Source organism: Barbus barbus (assembly GCF_936440315.1).
Source record: "Barbus barbus genome assembly, chromosome: 23".
Lineage (NCBI taxonomy): Eukaryota > Metazoa > Chordata > Actinopteri > Cypriniformes > Cyprinidae > Barbus > Barbus barbus.
The window spans coordinates 5316077-5334240 of record NC_136751.1 but is presented as its reverse complement, the minus strand read 5'-3'; the positions used below and the strand labels follow the sequence as shown (position 1 = coordinate 5334240).

The 18164-nt window shown below is 36.0% G+C and overlaps 1 protein-coding gene across 1 annotated transcript in view; it reads left to right on the top strand.

Annotated features, from left to right (window-relative positions):
• LOC306842974 (nectin 1b) overlaps nucleotides 1-18164 on the top strand; it is a 230716-nt gene that overhangs the window by 157104 nt on the left and 55448 nt on the right. The window contains exon 6 of the mRNA XM_079374212.1: nucleotides 1851-1998. Coding sequence (XP_079230338.1) covers nucleotides 1851-1998 — 148 coding nt within the window. The remainder of the gene's footprint in view (nucleotides 1-1850; nucleotides 1999-18164) is intronic.

The window sequence follows — 18164 nt, the reverse complement described above, 5'->3', positions numbered from 1 at the left end:
TGTTTTGGTTGTTTTTTTTGGCATAAATCTAAATTCCCCCTATTCTATTTTCCAAACAGATATAGACCCTTCTGTTAACGATTCATCCATGCATTTTTTTTTTTTTTTTACCTTTAATTTTTGGAGTGCCAAATCCAATTTTCTTTCTCAATAAGCCATTACACTCAGATATGTCAATGGAAGAAAAGGTCCGTCGCTACTTTTGTTAAGTTGGCTTGAAAAAGCCAACTTACTGAAATCCTATATAAACTACTTCTTCTTCTTCTGAGACCAAATTTTAAAATGTATCTCCTCCTAGACCTTTAAAGCTATAACCACCAAACTCGCGTCAGACCTTCAGACTGGTCTGACTCGGTATGCAATATCTTTTCTAACTGATCCGGCTTACGGTTTTCGTAAAACAGACTATCAAAACCACCTAAAAACAAATGTTCTGTGTCTGTTCTTCTGATAGACTGTATTGTCTTTAAACATTCAAACTTTAATCTTTAAAACTATTTTATGTATTTCAAACTACTTCAAACTGAAAACCTTCAAATTTCAAGCTTTTAAAACTTTTACAAACTTTCTGGCTAGGCTTTTTCAAGCCAACTTAAAGTTTGTCTTCAAACTTTACTATCTAGTTTTTCATTGCTGTGCTTCAAACACTGCTATTATCCTTTTTAAAGGGATAGTCTACTCCAAATGTAAAATTTCTTCACCATTTACTAATCCTCATGTCGTTCCAAACCGGTATGAATGTCTTCTGCTGCACACCAAAGAAGATATTTCTTTCTTTCTTTCTCTTTCTTTCTTTCTTTCTTTCTTTCTTTCTTTCTTTCTTTCTTTCTTTCTTTCTTTCTTTCTTTCTTTCTTTCTTTCTTAATCGAAGAAAGAAACCCATACAGGTTTGGAACAACTTAAGGGTATATAATGCCAGAATGTTCAGTTTAGGTGAACTGTCCCTTTAAGCTCTGACCTCAACCATCATGACTCTTAAAATACACTGACTGGAATTCTGCTTCCAAAGTAAAACCTGTTGTCAATATTAGGCCTAATTGTTGATTAAATAATGTATCTTAGGAAAAGATGCAAACAATTAAATAGAAAAAAATCTTGATCCCACACTGTGTTTTCTTCACGCTGACTTAACATGCAGGAATGAAGTTGGAGTGTAAACACATGCTGTTTTGATTATCTGTGGTCAGCTGGTGCTGTGTCAGCCTGCAAACTCTTATATTTGTGATTCAGAATCGTTGATTGTTTAAAAGAACAGAGTTAAACGGTTGAGTTTTACCGTTTTTGAATCCAGCACTTTTATCTTAGCTTAGCATAGATCATTGAATCGGATTAGACCATTAGCATCTCCATAAAAATGACCGAAGAGTTTCGATAATTTTCCTATTTAAAGGTGCCATAGAATGCATTGATACAGTATTTTAAATCGTTCTCTGATATCTACATAGAAAGTATATGGCTTAGGTAAGGGCAAAAAATCTCCAGAAACGATTTTACATGTCCATTTACAACCTTAGGATTTTCATTCTATGGAACCTTTAAAGCTTGACTCTTCTGTAGTTACATCATGTACTAAGACAATGAAAATTCAAATGAAAAGTTGCGATGTTCTAGACCGATATCACTAAGAATTATACTCTCATTCCGGCGTAATAATCAAGGAACTTTGCTGCCGTACCATGGGTGCAGCAGGTGCAATGATATTACACAGCGCCTCAAAAAAAAAAAACTCTGTTTAACTCTAGGGGAGTTGTAAAATGAGCCTATTTTCAAAAAACGTGGAGTGTTCCTTTAATGGTGGTGGGATAAATCAGGCACAATTCATAATGCTCTTTCTTTCTCTTCTCCTGCAGAAAAGCCGATGCCACAGGGACCTCCTGGCGGTATATTTGGCATCTTGGGAGTTGTGGTGGTGTCCGGTCTGATTATAGGAGTGGTGGCCACAATATGTATGGTGTACAGGAGAGGACAGAAGCCCCGTACAGAAACAGACAACGATCTGTAAGTACTTCACTCACAGGTGACAATGATTGTAGGCACTTTTTGCCATGGCCAACTTTGTCCCCACCACTTTATGAAATTGCTTACAGCAGGGATCAATCTACAGTAACACAGCGGAAGCGCTGAACAGAAGTTTCATCTTGTTTATGAGATTTCATTGAAATCATAAAGCAAGATGCAAACAAATCTCTTGCTCCAAACAATTTAAGCAAACCTTGCTACTTTTGTAATTAAATAACAATCAATCAATCAATCAATCAATCAATCAATCAATCAATCAATCAATCAATCAATCAAATCAAAATAAAGTAAAAAATTATGATTGCAATTTTAAAGATGTGCGGGTTTGTTGTGCATGTTTATAAGCCTACACAATTTTGCCATATTTTTGTGATTGAATACAAATATAGTTATATAATAAAAATAAGGACAACAGCAGATGCTTTTATCCAAAGCGACTTACAAATGAAGACAATGGAAGAAATCAAAATCAACAAAAGAGCAATGATATGCAAATGCTATAACAAATCTCAGTTAGCTTAACGCAGTACATGTGGGAAGATTTTTTTAAATTATATATAAAAAAAAAAAAAAAAACAGAACAGAAAAAGAATAGAGCATACTAGTAATAGTAATATTTCACTGTAAAATAACATTTAGAAAGGTATATATTGTGGTTATGATCTATATCCACATATATCATATAGCTGCAATCCTGGTTGACTAACTAACTAAAACTAACTAAATAAATAATAAAGTAAAAGTGTTAGAAAAAAACCATAAAGATGAGTTTTCATTAATGCTGCCTGCTATTGAAGGTTGGAGAAAGAGGTGATTGAAATGGCAATACAGAGCCTGTCGTTGTCATTAAGAAGAATTACACTTCAGAAACTCCAACTGGAGTGAACATTTAAGACTTCAGTGGCTGTTTCTGAAAGTATTTCTCTGCATCATCCCATCATAATGCTGGGCTTCTAGGTACCTTAATAAAAGAACAACCTTCAATACTTGGGGGTCATCGCACTTAAAATATCCAGAAAAGAAGCATTTATGAATACATCTCTCATTTTGCTGTTAGTGGATGCACTTGATTGCTTAAGAGCATGATACCTATTTGTTAAAGAGGTTTCCTGATTGCTAGGTAGACCTGATTTGTCCATTTCTCTGTTTGAGAGACAGGTGTTTCAATCAGGGCTGATTGCAGGAGGCACATCAGATTAGCAGCAGAGCCTGTCAAATCCCAAAGCATGGCAAATAAACAGAACACTTGACAGTCAAAGGTTTGAAGCGCACACTTCACAAAACTCAGGGCTACATGGGATCTCAGAAAAGACCGAAACTTTGGCCCTGGTGATCTACGGTGATTGGGAGTATCTATAGTTGAGAAGGCTATTTGTTAGGAATGAATAATGATAAGCTGTACCATTCTGGCCCATGTTGTCTAGAGGCATTATAAATAAATCGTAGAGACAATTGTACAAATTATCAGAGAATTACAGACTGTTTCCCAAATTACAATCGCAACTGAACAAGTACTCAAAAAATCATTGTGCAGTAAAATAACATTAAAACTTGAAAGACCATAATATTGCTTTTATTAATATTTATTACTCCAATGAAATTTAGTTGACATGTAGTTGCAGAGTTACTTATAGTTAGAAGTCTAAAGTGGACTATTGAAATTAAATATTAATAATTAAATTATTGAAAAGATTAATGCAATTATTAAACTATTACATCAAATAAAGATAAGTTACAAAGATAAGTACTACATACTGAAAGTACATTGATTTGTGTGGAGTATAACTTTATGAAATTCAGTGAGAGTGGAGATGTTTTAAAGGGGAAATGTTCCATTGGCTAATAAAAAATAGGGGGAACATGTTAGTAACATGCATGAAAACTTCACAAAAACATATTCCCATGACATCTTGGCCCTCTTCAACAGCCACTTTTACTTCCTCTTTTTCTGCACTGCACTGATGTGACCATAATCTGAATAATAACAAAAAATATAGTCAAATATAAAATTAGATTGGTCATTTACTATCATTTCGATCATTGTTCCCTTTAAATCTTTCCAAGCAAGTATATTAAAAATATTTGCATACTATTACACAAAAAGGCAAGAGCTATAAGCAGGGTCATTGACATTTCAGCATTTCCTGACAGCGGTTATTAAAGCAATAGATCGCAAAAAAAATAAAATAATAATAATTAATTCAAATAAATAAACAAATAAATGAATTAATGAATTAACCAATCTGCTGAAAGTATATAGATGAGTTTGTTTCTTCATTTCAGCAGATTTATAGAAATGTATCATTACATCACTTGCTCACCAATGGATCCTCTGCAGTGAATGGGTGCCGTGAGTCCAAACATCTGATAAAAACATCACAATAATCCACAAGTAATCCATATGACTCCAGACCATCAATTAGCCTCTTTTGAAGTGAAAAGCTATGTATTTTTAAGAAACAAATCCATCATTAAGATGTTTTTAATTTTCAAACCATTGCTAGTATATATTATATTAATTTAAATAGCACTTAAAAAAAGTTTAAAATCCTAAAATGAGATACTCTTTGTTTAAAATGCTAAATTAAATAAGATAATATGATTTTTTTCTTGTTGTATGAATTAAAAGTGAGGTTTATGTAAAAAAAAAAAAAAGTGTGTGTGCGTGTGTGTGTGTGTGTGTGGGGGGGGGGGGGTGTGACAAGGAAAAAAAAATCAAGATATATGGCTCAATAATTTTATGCAGTTGTTTAAGATAATCTTAAAATTACCAATCATCAGATTTACTATGTTTGTGGTAAATAAGTTTATCAGATGCATCACTTTTGTCTTTTATAGGTAAATTTGCAATATTTCACATTCTTACAGTATGTAAGATATCCACGTTATGACAGCAGATAGTGAGTGATAGTTGATCAGCAATATGTGCATCATGTAACACTGACTTCTGACCTGATGTGGTCCTGGGTAACTCAGTCCTAACAATATTTCTCTAATTTGTGAAGCCGAGACTGCTGAAACATGTTGTACAGGACTTGCAACCGGTTTCCAGCTAACTATTCCCTCTAAGGTTCTTCCCAGAGTGCTCAGTGAGCAGGCCAAAATTCAGTGTGGCCACTGCCCTCATATAAAATATAAACGCTGGGAGATGAATGTGCATATGGCTTTCTTTCTCTGCCATGGGTAGATGTGGACTCTGCCTGCTTCACGAACGGGTCCTATTAGCAACTTCAATTCAAAAACACTGAAACGTAGGTATTAATATCACTTTCAACCCACACTGAGTCACTTGGATCAGTAAATCAGCATATTGCCGTTTAACCCATTTAACTTGTGATATATAAAGTTAGTGGTACTCTGTCCTTCTGAGAGGGTAAATAATCCCTCAATGGAGAGTGTTGGCTTCTGTCCTTCATGGGAATATCGCCCTGGCAAACCAGTGTGGGGGTGCATGAAATCTGGCACAGGATCCACCTGAGTTCTTAATTACCTCAGAGATGAAATTATGATGCTCATTTGAGAGACTCTCACAAAATCCATGCCATTTCGTTTTATGATTTGAAAGCTTGATATTTGAGTCTGGAAGCAGGTCTAAGCATCAGTTGGAACGGTGGTCTGTATCATTATTATTAAACAATATTTTAATAAACCGGCATACACATTTACGATTTAATAATTTGTGATATTCAAAGATTTGATTTAATAGCAAATGTACTAAAATGAGAAATTACTTAGAAATTACTAATAAATGTTGCAGTTATGGTCGAAGAAACAGCAAGTAACATATTTACTTAATTATTCATTAGCAAGAAATTTGAAAGGAAAAGGACTGAAATAGTATTTTCTTGTAGCCCATGTATTATTTTTTTCTTTCTTGTTTTCTCATGATCACAACTTAATTTTCTTGTGATCTTGACTAAACTAAAGCTCTTTTGGCACTTGAGAAAGAAGCTGTTAGGTATGCAGCTTTATTGCCGAGCTGGCGTGAATGAAACACCGGCCTCACTTTCAAGGCGTAAGATTTCTCGTAATTTGTGTAATGAAAAAAAGTGCTTTTTTATGTAGAGAAAACTACTTTTGTTAACTCAAGAAAAAAAAAGTAAAAAATAATGAATGGCCTAGTAGGGCTGCAATACTTGTATACTTCAATAATCATTGTTTTATTTACAGATCTATTTTTTTTAATCAGTGTGTACTGCAGGCCTCTTAGCTGTTTGTTTGCTTTCTCTTTCTGTCCCACTGTGATTTACTCAGGATGTCTTTTTTTTCCTTCCTAAATGTAATATATTTTGTTTGTCATGATTGTCATTATTTATGAAGGAAAAAATAAGGGGGTTTTCAAATCATCATAATTTAACGTAGTGCTGTTGTTTTCCCACAAGAATTCTAAATTTACCACCCAGCAATAAATGGAGCACTTGTGTTTGTCGGTAAATGTAAATCACCCCGTGCAGCTGCAATAAGTGTCAAAGTGAGGCGTTCGGCTATAGCTCTAACACCCATCCAGTCGCACCTTTTATCTGTGTCAAGAGTCAATACGCTTCAGTCAACCCTGTGAAATGGCACCTAAGATGGAGTAGCCTGCTAAAGACCTGGCATCTGCCCACGTTCTCTCTCGCAATCAATCGACAGGCCTAAAGAGACAAATAAAGCACGCTGATTTCATCTCACAGGAATAAATTAGGAACAAATGAGGCTCTCCTTTCTCGCTTGCTGTCTTTCTCTGCTGCTTTGCTTCAGTAACCACTCTTTCTCTCTCTCCCTGGATCCCAGCATCGCTGTGGCTGATAGCTGTGTGACAAAGCCAGACGCCCCTGGGACTGAGGCCCCAGAGAAATCCGAATCCCCCACCAGGAAAGTAAAGGCCATGGCCTCCTAGTCAACCCCCTTTCTGAATTTCCCCTCATAGAGTCTCTGTGTGGCATGATGGCCTCCAGTCCTGTCTGTTTTGAGCTCTGTGTGAGCAGCATTTGAGCATTAATAGGAAAAAAAAAAAAAAATAGGAGATTATTATTAATAATAGATTATTATTATTATTATTATTATATGTAACCGCAAATTTGTGAGAAATAAAGTTGTGAATCAATCAATCAATCAATTTGAATTTGAATAAAGAAATAAAAAAATAAATTGTTTGCATGAACTCCTTGTACTGCCCAGACAAAGTTTTAATAGTTTTGACCAGACCACAAACGCAGTACAGTTTTTAGATGACTTTGCAGCAGCCAGAGATGAAGAAAGGCCTAAATGATGTGCGCAAGCTACAAAGTTGAGCTTTTTGAAGTGTGCGCTTTCATCATGCCCCTCTTTTGATGAAAAGTTATTTGTTTAACAATCATTCCTCAAGAGGATTCTCATCTAGCTTTACTTATAAAACTAAAACTATTTTACACTGACTCACACTGCAAACTCTGCTCAATATGCTAAAACTCCTTAACCTCCGTTGGTCTCTTTTCTCTCCCTGTGTTGCCTGAAAGCATGTTTCTGTCTGCATGTCCAGAATATGAGTCCCTGGTGAACAGTGGTCCGCATCTACTGCTGCTTGTTGTTGGTGTTTCAGTGATAGTAGAGGTGTCGTATCTGTGCTTGTCTATGTTTGTAATTCTATTAGGAACCATTTTGACTACATGCGATATTAAAAAATGAACTTCCTCAAATTAGTTTTCAAACATTGCTGACGTAGATTTTGGAATTTTGGTGTAATGGAGGGTAAAAACATAGACTGTAAAAAAAGATGGACGTTGTGTCTCCACTTCCTACTGATCTCAGTATAGCCGTTGCCTTCTTGAGACAATGATGTCAATTGGAGCCAGAGTCTGCGCAGTAGAGATTCGTTTGGAGCCAGAGTCTGCGCAGTAGAGATTCGTTTGGAGCCAGAGTCTGCGCAGTAGTGTCGTGAGGTGGAGCCGCAGAATCAAACTGCTGCCCAAACTCCCGCAGACCCAATTACCATAATGACACACCCTGTTTTTATAGCATCAAATTACTAGCTAAAATTAAACTTATCACAAAACTGAACAATTGAACATATATCAGCATGATAACAACTACGTTAGATGACCAAAACCATATTTCGGAAAATTGTATTGGAAGTGTAATTATTATTTATTTAATTTTTTTCACACAAGTCCCATTCGGTTTCATGGAGAGGGCAGGGTTTATGTCCTGCACTACAGCCAGCCAACAGGGGGCGATCAAAGAGCATGCAGCTTCACTTTTCAGGACGTGTGAGGCACACCCGGGTAAAACAGTTTGGGGACAATATAGAGAAAGCTGTATACACTAAATAGATTAATAATATAATATAATAATATTCCTTAATTTTCATGATCATTTGAAATGTATGGAAATTATTTATTTATTTAATTTTTTTTTCTTTGGAGAGGACTGTGTCATTGTTTGTGATGTTTATGCAGTGTTTAATGTCACAATGGACAAAGAGTCACAACAAAGAGTCTGGTAACAGGGACATCTAGAGTATGTGAACTCAGTGCCTCTTGATGGCTTTAATATGATGTGTGTCAGAAATAGTCGATTCCCATAATTCTCAGTTCTCACGGAGGCCTAAATGACACATAACAGTTGGTCGCTGATCATGAAGAACGCTGCTGGCAGTTCAAGGAGTCAATCACTGTGATTCAATTCTCAATGGATGGGCAGTCTGTGAAAACAGATAAAAGCACAATGCAATAAAGCGTCATTTCTATCCTTAGGGATGAGTTTGTGATAATAATTCATTTTATGTTGACACAGAGGTATATAATCGATGCAGTCTATTTCCTTCATTCCAAATGTGTTCCTGTGTACGATAATAATGTGGTACTATTTGATTTTTGAGAGCAGTTTGGCCCATAAGTGGGCTGGTATTGACTTCTGACAACCAGAGCTGAAGTGATATTAAAGGCTGTGCTGCAATAATTTAACTTCCGTGCACTAGCAGAAAGCATGTTACTTGTGGCAATGACAGGGTTGATTATAAGGCAAAGACAACAATATGGATATATCTATCTATCCATCCATCCATCCATCCATCCATTCATCCATCCATCCGAGAGATACATGGATGGACGGACAGACAGACAGATAGACAGTCCCATAGATGGATGGGCAGATAGACAGACAGGTAAGCAAAAGGTTAAATAGATAGACAGACAGATGCATGGAGGGACAGATAGACAGATAAACAGACAAATAGAAAGACATATACATGGATGGACGGACAGACGGACATATAGATAAACAGGCAGATAGACATACATATAGACAGATAGTTGGACAGACAGATAAAAAGACAAATAGCCAGACACATACAATTAGGTCCATATGCAGTATATTTGGACACAGGCAGAATGTTTATTATTTTAGCTGTTGACCAAAACATATTCAAGTAACAGTTATATAATTACTATGGGCTTGAGGTGCAGCAGTGTGATGCAACATGGTGGAGCAGTGTGATGGCATGAGCATGCATGGCTTCCAGTGGCACTGGGTTACAGGTGTTTATTGATGGCGTGACAGAGGCCAGAAGCAGCTGGATGAATTCTGAAGTGTATAGGGATATGCTCTCTGCCCATATTCAGTCAAATGGAGCAAAGTTGATTGGGAGGCACTTCATAGTACAAATGGACGATGACCCAAAACATACAGCAAAAGCAACCCAGGAGTTTTTGAAGGTAAAAAAGTGGAATATTCTGAAATGGCCAAGCCAATCTCCTGATCTCAATTCGATTGAGCATGCATTTCACTTGCTGAAGACAAAACTAAAGGCAGAAAGACCCACAAACACACACCTGAAGTCAGCTGCAGTAAAGGCCTGGCAAAGCATCACAAAGGAGGGAAAATGTGTATAAAAATGGTTGCAATTTCTAAGTATTTTATGCTATATTTTTGTGCAAGTGCTTGATTTAAAGCTTAACGTCTGCACTTCAATTTTAATTATGTTCTGGTGGCATACAGAGCCAAAATTATGAAAATTGTGTCAGATATATATGGACTTAACTGTACATGGATGGTTGAAACAGACATATACACGGACAAACAGATTAACAGACATATACATGGACAGACAGATAGATAAACACACAGATAGACAGACGGACAGAGACATATACACAGACAAACAGTTAGACACATACATAGACAGATGGATGGATAGATAGACAGATATACTGATGGACAGATAGATAGACAGACAGACGGTTGGACAGACAGATGGATGCATGGACAGATAGACAGACAGATACATGGTTGGACAGATAGATATATAGACAGATGGATGGATAGAAAGACAGATGTACAGATAGATAAACAGACATATGGACGGATAGACTGACTGATACATGCATGGACGGACAAACAGATAGAAATACACGGATGAACAGATAAACAGACAGATACATGGACAGATGGATGGATAGATGGATAAATAGACAAATGGACAGACAGATACATGGATGGATGGATGGACTGACAGATAGATAGACATATAGATGGACAGGGGTTCAGATAGATAGATGGATGAACAGATAGAGAGACAGAGAGAGAGACAGATAGACAGATGGACAGATAAATAGATAGACAGACTAATAGAAAGACACACAGACAAATAGATACACTGTAAAATATTTGACCGTAAATTCACAGTAAATTACAGGCTACTAGTTGCATTACTTTCACAGTAAATTACTGTATGTAAAATCACAGTAAATTACTGTAAATTAGTTACATTACTTTCAGTAAGTTACTGTTATTTTTACAGTAAATAATTGTGAAATGGCAGCTGTATACTGTGACTTCACAGTAGTTGTTCCATACTGTGATTTAGCAGTATGCTCCTGTAGAATTACTGTATTTAGCTGTGAAGTCACAGTTAATGCCATCGGATTACTGCAATTTAGCAGTATTCTGCTGTAGAATTATAGTGTAAACTGTAATAGTAATGCAACTCAGTAGCCAGTATTGTGTTTTTAATTTACTATAAAACGTATTGTTAATAAAAAACTTTTAATTTAAAATTTACTTTTAATTTATTATAAAATTCTGTAATTTTTACATTTTATCTGTTAACCCATTCAATAACCTATAACACTGGAAAGATATGTTCAATTCAAATAAACAACAACAAAAAAAATCAATTGTACTCTTATTTAGCAGTTTAATAAATTCTGTCTAAACTTTCCAGCAAAGAGATTCAGATGGTTATGTATCTCTCCAATGAACCAGGACACACTATAGAACATATTCAGTGATCGTCTTACTGCATGACTGGCTTAACACAAAGCCAGAGTTGAGTTTGTCCATTTTGGCGTTAGAACATTGCTTACACACTAGATTGACATCCATTCAAAGTCAATGAGTTTCCTGATCAGTGTACAGACTTGCTGGTTGATATGTCCTCTCTGCCGTCTCTGAATTGATGCCCAAGAAGTACCTACAAACAAAAAGGAAGAGAGGAAAGCTGTTAGTTTCTTTAAGGTTGGATGAAACAGGTGTCAGTTCCCAGTCACCACATTCAGTGGGTCACTGCTGTTGCAGTACAGACCAAAAAGTTACAGAACAAGGTGATATTAACCCTAACCATTTAAATAACAGCATTAACAGCAATAACAAAAACATTTCCATCACAAACACACAGTCAAGAACAGTCCTGCAACAAAGTAGAGGTGTGTGATTTATCCAGTCAGAGCTTTTTCACACAACTGTGTACATCACTTTATATGTACTGTTTGCAGAGGATGGAGCATCCTTTTAAAAACAGTTTCCTCTCTGGTCTCCAGCACAGCATGTTTGAGGGGGAAAAGGGGGTTGTCACCACTTGGCTGCTGTGGTCCTGCACGGCTCGCAAAATCCCAACACATCCAAACATTCCTTGTTCAACCCACCAAGTAAAAAAACAAGCCCTCAAGTACAATTTTATGTAGAAATTACCTTTGGTAAATTCCAGAGTGTAAGATGCATCTTCAGCATACTTCAAATTGACCGTCCAATGTCAGCATCCATGCCCTCGTCTTCACTGTGTCACCTGGAACAGAAGCAGATACTGTTACCTACTGTTTAGGGGTGACCTGGAATAGTCGACGATTCGATGCTTTGATAGGAGGAGCCTGATTTGAATCCCAATCTCACAGTCGAATATTTGCAGAGGTGTTATAATCATGCCATTTTGGTTATATGGGGGTGCTCAAATGTCTTGATTTCACATAGAACTACCGTTTTTCTCCCAATATGTTAATATACAGCCTATTAAGATAATGCTGTAAATAAGAATCTGAAAAGAAAGAAGCTTTAAATAAATATGTTAACGTGCGTGAATAAATCCAAACACCCCTATAGATTTAAATTTCACTTTCCATAATCCGTGTCCGGCAGAGGAGTATCTTGGCAGCAGGAATTTAAATCTTTAACAAGACTCAAACTGACACACAGGCAGAGTGAAAGACTGGATTTTTCCGATCAGGTAGGGTACGAGTGATTTCAGCCGGTTTATATATATATCGTATATATATATTATTTATCTCGTATAAGTTGCATTTGGTTGAGTTTTGCAGCAGTGAAGCGCTTCAATGTAGTACTACGGTGATTATCTCTTTAGTGCGCAGCGTGATCAGTACAAACAACAATGCAGACTATTAATAACTATGAGTGTCATATAAATAACATTATAATGAGAACAGTATTATAATGAAACGCTGTGAATTTTTAGAGTTCAGTTGCCAACTTGCTGTGTTTCTGTCCACAAAAGGAGTTAATTCAGAGCTGCGCAGACACGTTCATGCTTTCAGGGCACTTTGTGCAGATAGCCTATGAGCAATAATATAACGTTATGTTGTATAAATAATGAAGCATATTCTAAATGAGATAAATGATGAGTTAAACACCATTGATTATAAACCTGCTATCAAATGTTTCATTCTACTGGTCATCCGGTTCATTAGCCGTTGTAGGGAAATAACAAGAATAATAACAAGTAAATGGTAAAACTGTTTGCACTACAAACCAGTATATTCATTATTAAAGTGATACATTAAAATAACACATAACTAATACTTAACATAACTAATCACTTAGCAGTTTTGATATTACAAATCTGTCATTTTCATAATAGATTATTATTTTTTTGTTTTAAAACCAAGACAGTTGCAAATATAAGCCTTTTTAAAAACATTTCAAGACCAAATGATTCAGTTCAGAAGTGATAGCAGGTTTAAATCGTTTATGTTGACTTCAGGCAGTGAGGCAACCTTTTTGTTTACATTTGGATCCTTTAAATGAAATGAATACATCACTAGTATCTTAGTCAGAACCATTCTCATTCTACAGCAATGCCTTTATCCAGAAATCATGACCAAGATAATCCACAAACCTTATTCTGAGAAAGATCTGTAGAAAGAAAATAGTTCCCACATGAAACTGCTCACAACAAATTTGTGGATGACATTTGAAAATACATTAAAAATGAGAAGGACAACATTATCTTGAACAATCAAGCAAGCTAGGGGTTCTTGGTAGCATCACAGTCCCTTAACCATCAGTGGCTGTAGCTGTAGCACAAGGCTGCAAAATAATATATCAACAGAATAAGAGTACAATAAGACTTGTCAATAAGACTACAACCAACGTCTGTTTATGGTTCAAAAAATGGCGCTCTCAAACCTATATGTGCAAGCTAACCGCAAACAACGTGACAACAGAGCCTACAACTATTTGGTTAATACTTTTAAATTACATGCATCAGATATATATACATATATATATGCATTTCATTTTTCAGTTCATGAAGCAGACAAAGGATGCTCTGTATCACACACACAGCATGGGAGAAAATTATGAAGAAGCCCAGTTAACGTTAATAAGGGAAAAAGATTGCTGTTAGCACTAAGAAAAGCTAAAGTTGAGAGAATTCATTTTTAGAGTAGTTTCCTGTAACTGCTCCGCCGACATTATTTTCACAGTAAAATTCCCGAATGCTGAAAATCACAGTAAAAGCCTGTAAAGTGATAATAATGTAATTTACTGTGAAATATTACAGACGCATGCTGTGAAATCGCAGATTTTTTTCTACAGTGTAGCTAATGTAGTCTGGGTCTGGTCTGATGAAAGAGACACTCAGAGAGTATCCTATCTGAGACAAAGACCAGCAAATCATTGGCTCCTCCATATCAGATTGCGTTCCCCCTGGTGTACAATTAGAAGTGTCATTAGCATTTAAATGACCAAATAAGATTGTGATCAACAGAGATCAATGAAGGTGCCAGAGACTGGCCTCACTTCACATCATGCCCATGGAGATCTGGACCTGAAGTCATAAAGAAACACATGATATACTTGGATTCAGTGACAGACCAAGTTGGAGCTCTGATTGTAAAAAAAAAAGACATCATATTTAAACCTTCTCTTCTTCTCTACGGATTTAGACGGCATCTCTCCACTGATAGCCTCACTTCCTTTGTCAAAGGATTCCAGAAAGTAATTTTCCTTTTTTTCTGTCTCTTCCCCTTCTTCCTAACTCTTTCTCATAGATTACTCTTTTCAGAGCAGGGATTAGCTATGTTTTTCTCTCTATCCCTGTCAAATCTCCCCTCTTAAGCTGCCCTGAGCCTTTCGTGGCCGACAGACCAAGGAGAAGGGCAGGTCGTGAAGGTGGCCAGACATCCTCATGAAAACCTGAACTCTTTTGTTTCCTGCCAACAGTGGCTACATCACCGTTCATGCGGGTTCAAGTATTTGGATGCACCAGTTAACATGTAGGCCTGTTCATGTTAGAATACTTTAAATCCTAAGTAAAGGAAGACTGGATTCACATTTGCATTAGACACAGTATAAGGATTTGTAGTTGTTAACGTCCAAGAACTTGCTAGAAAAAGTATGAAAAATTCATTGAATCATTATTCGTTCAACAGATTTGTTCAAAACAGATTCAGTCAGGAAGGGAGCATATTACGTTATAATTGAGTCATTGAATAACCCACTTAACCTTTTTATTCAAAAAGAATATTTCTCAGAGACACACATTGGTTCTGCTGTGGCTTTGTTTGGAAAATTTTCATTGGCAGAGTAACTGGTCATATTGGGTCTAAAATTGGAGTTACTTAACCTTACGTTCTTGTTTACTGAATTGGTAAAAAAAAAAAAAAGCTATTTGGTAAAAATTATTATTGAATTGTTAAAAAAAGCTATCACACTCTAAAGTCCGAGACACACTGCATGATTTTCGGCTGTCCCAGATGAAAGACTGGCATCGTGAAACAATTGTGGCGATTTCTGATTCGCCACAATTCTTTCACGATGCCAATCTTTTCTGTCTTTCCAAATTTCAGTGCAGATGTCTTACCTCCAGTTGCATTTGGATGTAAATATTGTGTGCAAATGATAGCTATTGCTTACATACTCTATGTGGCATTTGAAATATGTATGGATATCATACAAGTGTTCAATATCTGGAAATATTATATTACTACTTTCTATTAACTACTTTCAGTTTCATTTTCATTTTTAATTCTGCTTCCTTGAATTCATTTTTCAAGTTCAGGAATTTGATTGCAATGCTGAAGCTTGATAAATACATGTAAATAAGCAAGGTCAATAATAATTAAATAAAGTGAAAAAGTCTGCCTGGCATGGGGTTTTTATGTTTTATTTATTTAATATATATATTTTTTTTTTTCATTAGAAATGCTGATAAAAGGCATAATTTGGCTTGTTTAGCCCTTTATCCTGGTGTGAAGTGTGCAGTGTGTGTGTGTGTGTGTGTTTGTTTGTTTGTGTGGCTTAATTACTTCGAAGTGTCATAAAGCCTGTAATGATTTTTCTTTTAGGTGATGGCAAACCAACTAATCTTTACAGTGTTCTTTACACTTTTGTGCTTAATTACATTTTTTTAAAGAAGTGTTGAGTGTCATTGTCTTCATTCATCATATATAAGATTGTTAGAGTATGGTGTGTCATTTAAACCAGTGCAGTTGATATGCACCGGATTTCATTGGACAGAAATGTGAGTTATTTTCCATGCACTTGCTGTGTCTGGGGATCTTTCTTTCCTGGTGTTGATTTTAGTAGCCAAATCAATTGATCAGCGCTGTGATTCATACCTGATACACATTTGATTTAAAGCACTATTCTGTGTCTCTGCTTGATACCCAATAAGGAAAAAAGGTAAACCACTGTGGTACCTCATAAGTCTAATTGGATCAATAATTACATCAATTTTCTCTAAAGAGCAAGCGCATTGAATTCAAAATGGGATCAAAGAGGGAGTGATCTTTTTTTTCTGAAAAGAGAAGCTGGAAAGGAGGAAGTTTCTGAATTATTTAGCTGGCTTTCATTATTTTGTTTTTGAAGAAAGATAATTGTGCATCTGGAAGTGACGCTGTCTGTCAAGGCTCATCACACACATAAACATACTTTCTAGCTGTTCCAAAACCTAGTGAGCTACCTACCTAGACAGTGGAACTGTGGAACACAAAAGGAGAATGTTTGAGGAATATTCTGGTTATTCCTTTCAAAATAATGAAAGTAAATAAGAACTGGGACTGTGAAATGACTCAAAATGGCTCAGAAATGACTAAAAAGCACAATAAAAGTACCATAAAAGTGGTCCAGATGACTCACAAGGGTATGCATCTCAAGGCTTCCAAAGCCTTTTTTGTGAGAAACAGACTGACATTATTTATCATTATTCATGTAACACCTTGTCATTCAATTTGGTCACCCCACCCATTAAAAAATGAATGGAAAAATAATCTACACATTTGTGTCTTCGTGTTTCATGAAAACAAACAAACAAACAGAAAATAAATACTTTTTTTGGCGTGAACTATTCCCTTAAGAATTATCAGGCACATTTTGGGGAAGTTACATTAAAGCTAGTAATAATTTAATGTACAATCATGCTCCTTTTTTTTGGAAAAAGTAGTTAACTTTTTTTTTCAACTAATTAATAGGCTATTTCAGTCTTACATCATTAAACTTGAACAGGTGCTTGAAAACTTGAACAGAAAAAAAGAAAAGAAAAAAAAACTAGGTAAAAGTGATTGTGATTTTTGTTTGAATAGCAGCAATTAACTACTAACTTTTTTTATAGAATAGCATAATTATTTTAGAATTTGATACATTTACGTTAACATTTATTAATTTACCCAAAGCCAGTTTTCAGAGCATCCCTGTTGTTTAACAGTGTTCAAATTGCATTTTAGCATTGGTGAATCCAGATGCTGACAGCTTCTGGAAAGAGGAACATGTCAGTCTTAGGGCTGCAGGTAGCTGCTGATTGGATGCTGCATCGCAGCAGTACATCTGTCTCCAGCTGTGGCCAGTTGGGAACAGCTTCTGAGGACATGGGTCAAGAAGACCCAGTCTGCTCTAATTGCACTGTGTGTCTGTCTTATATTTAAATAGAAGCAGGCTGGACACATATGAGGTCATTTTTTGCTGTGCTGTAGTGACGTTACAGCAGAAAATGAGTTGATTCTGCACTAGACATTTAGTGAAATAGACCAAACAATAAGAGAAGATTGTTTTCTTGCAACTAATTACACACAATTATACTTAACTCTGAAACTTTGCATATTCATTTATTTAACAGCAGACAGTGAACGAGAGGTGCACAAGATGATAGTACCTCACAGCGTGGTAGTAAAAGAAACTGCACATTCTAGAAGCTCTGCACTATTCACGGATTCATTTATCACAGCCTTTAAGAAGTGTTTAGACTGGCAGTTAAAATACTCATATTTAGAGCAGCTTAGAACAACTTCAGTCAGTTGCATGCATATGCAGATTTGTGATTTGGTAGAATTATGGACTCTTGGCGGCTTTTATGTTAATTATAATGCATCATCATTATCCTGTGTAATTGTTTTCTGTGTGAAAAGTGCGTACGTACGTGTTCCATTTCTTCAACTATTTATCTTTTTAGAGCTCTTTTTAATTTTCATCTTTTATTTATGGATGAGTGTGTCTGTAACAAGGAAGCAATACCTGGAGACAGCATTCAGGATAGCATCGCCATCCATCGCAATGAAAGTTGCCATGACCCCCATGGAATAATGTGATTTGAAATATGGGCCATTTCTGCTTACAAGCCATTCACATTTGAGTCAATCAGCTATTTTTTTTATCTTTTAATGTAAAATTCAAAACATTTTCTC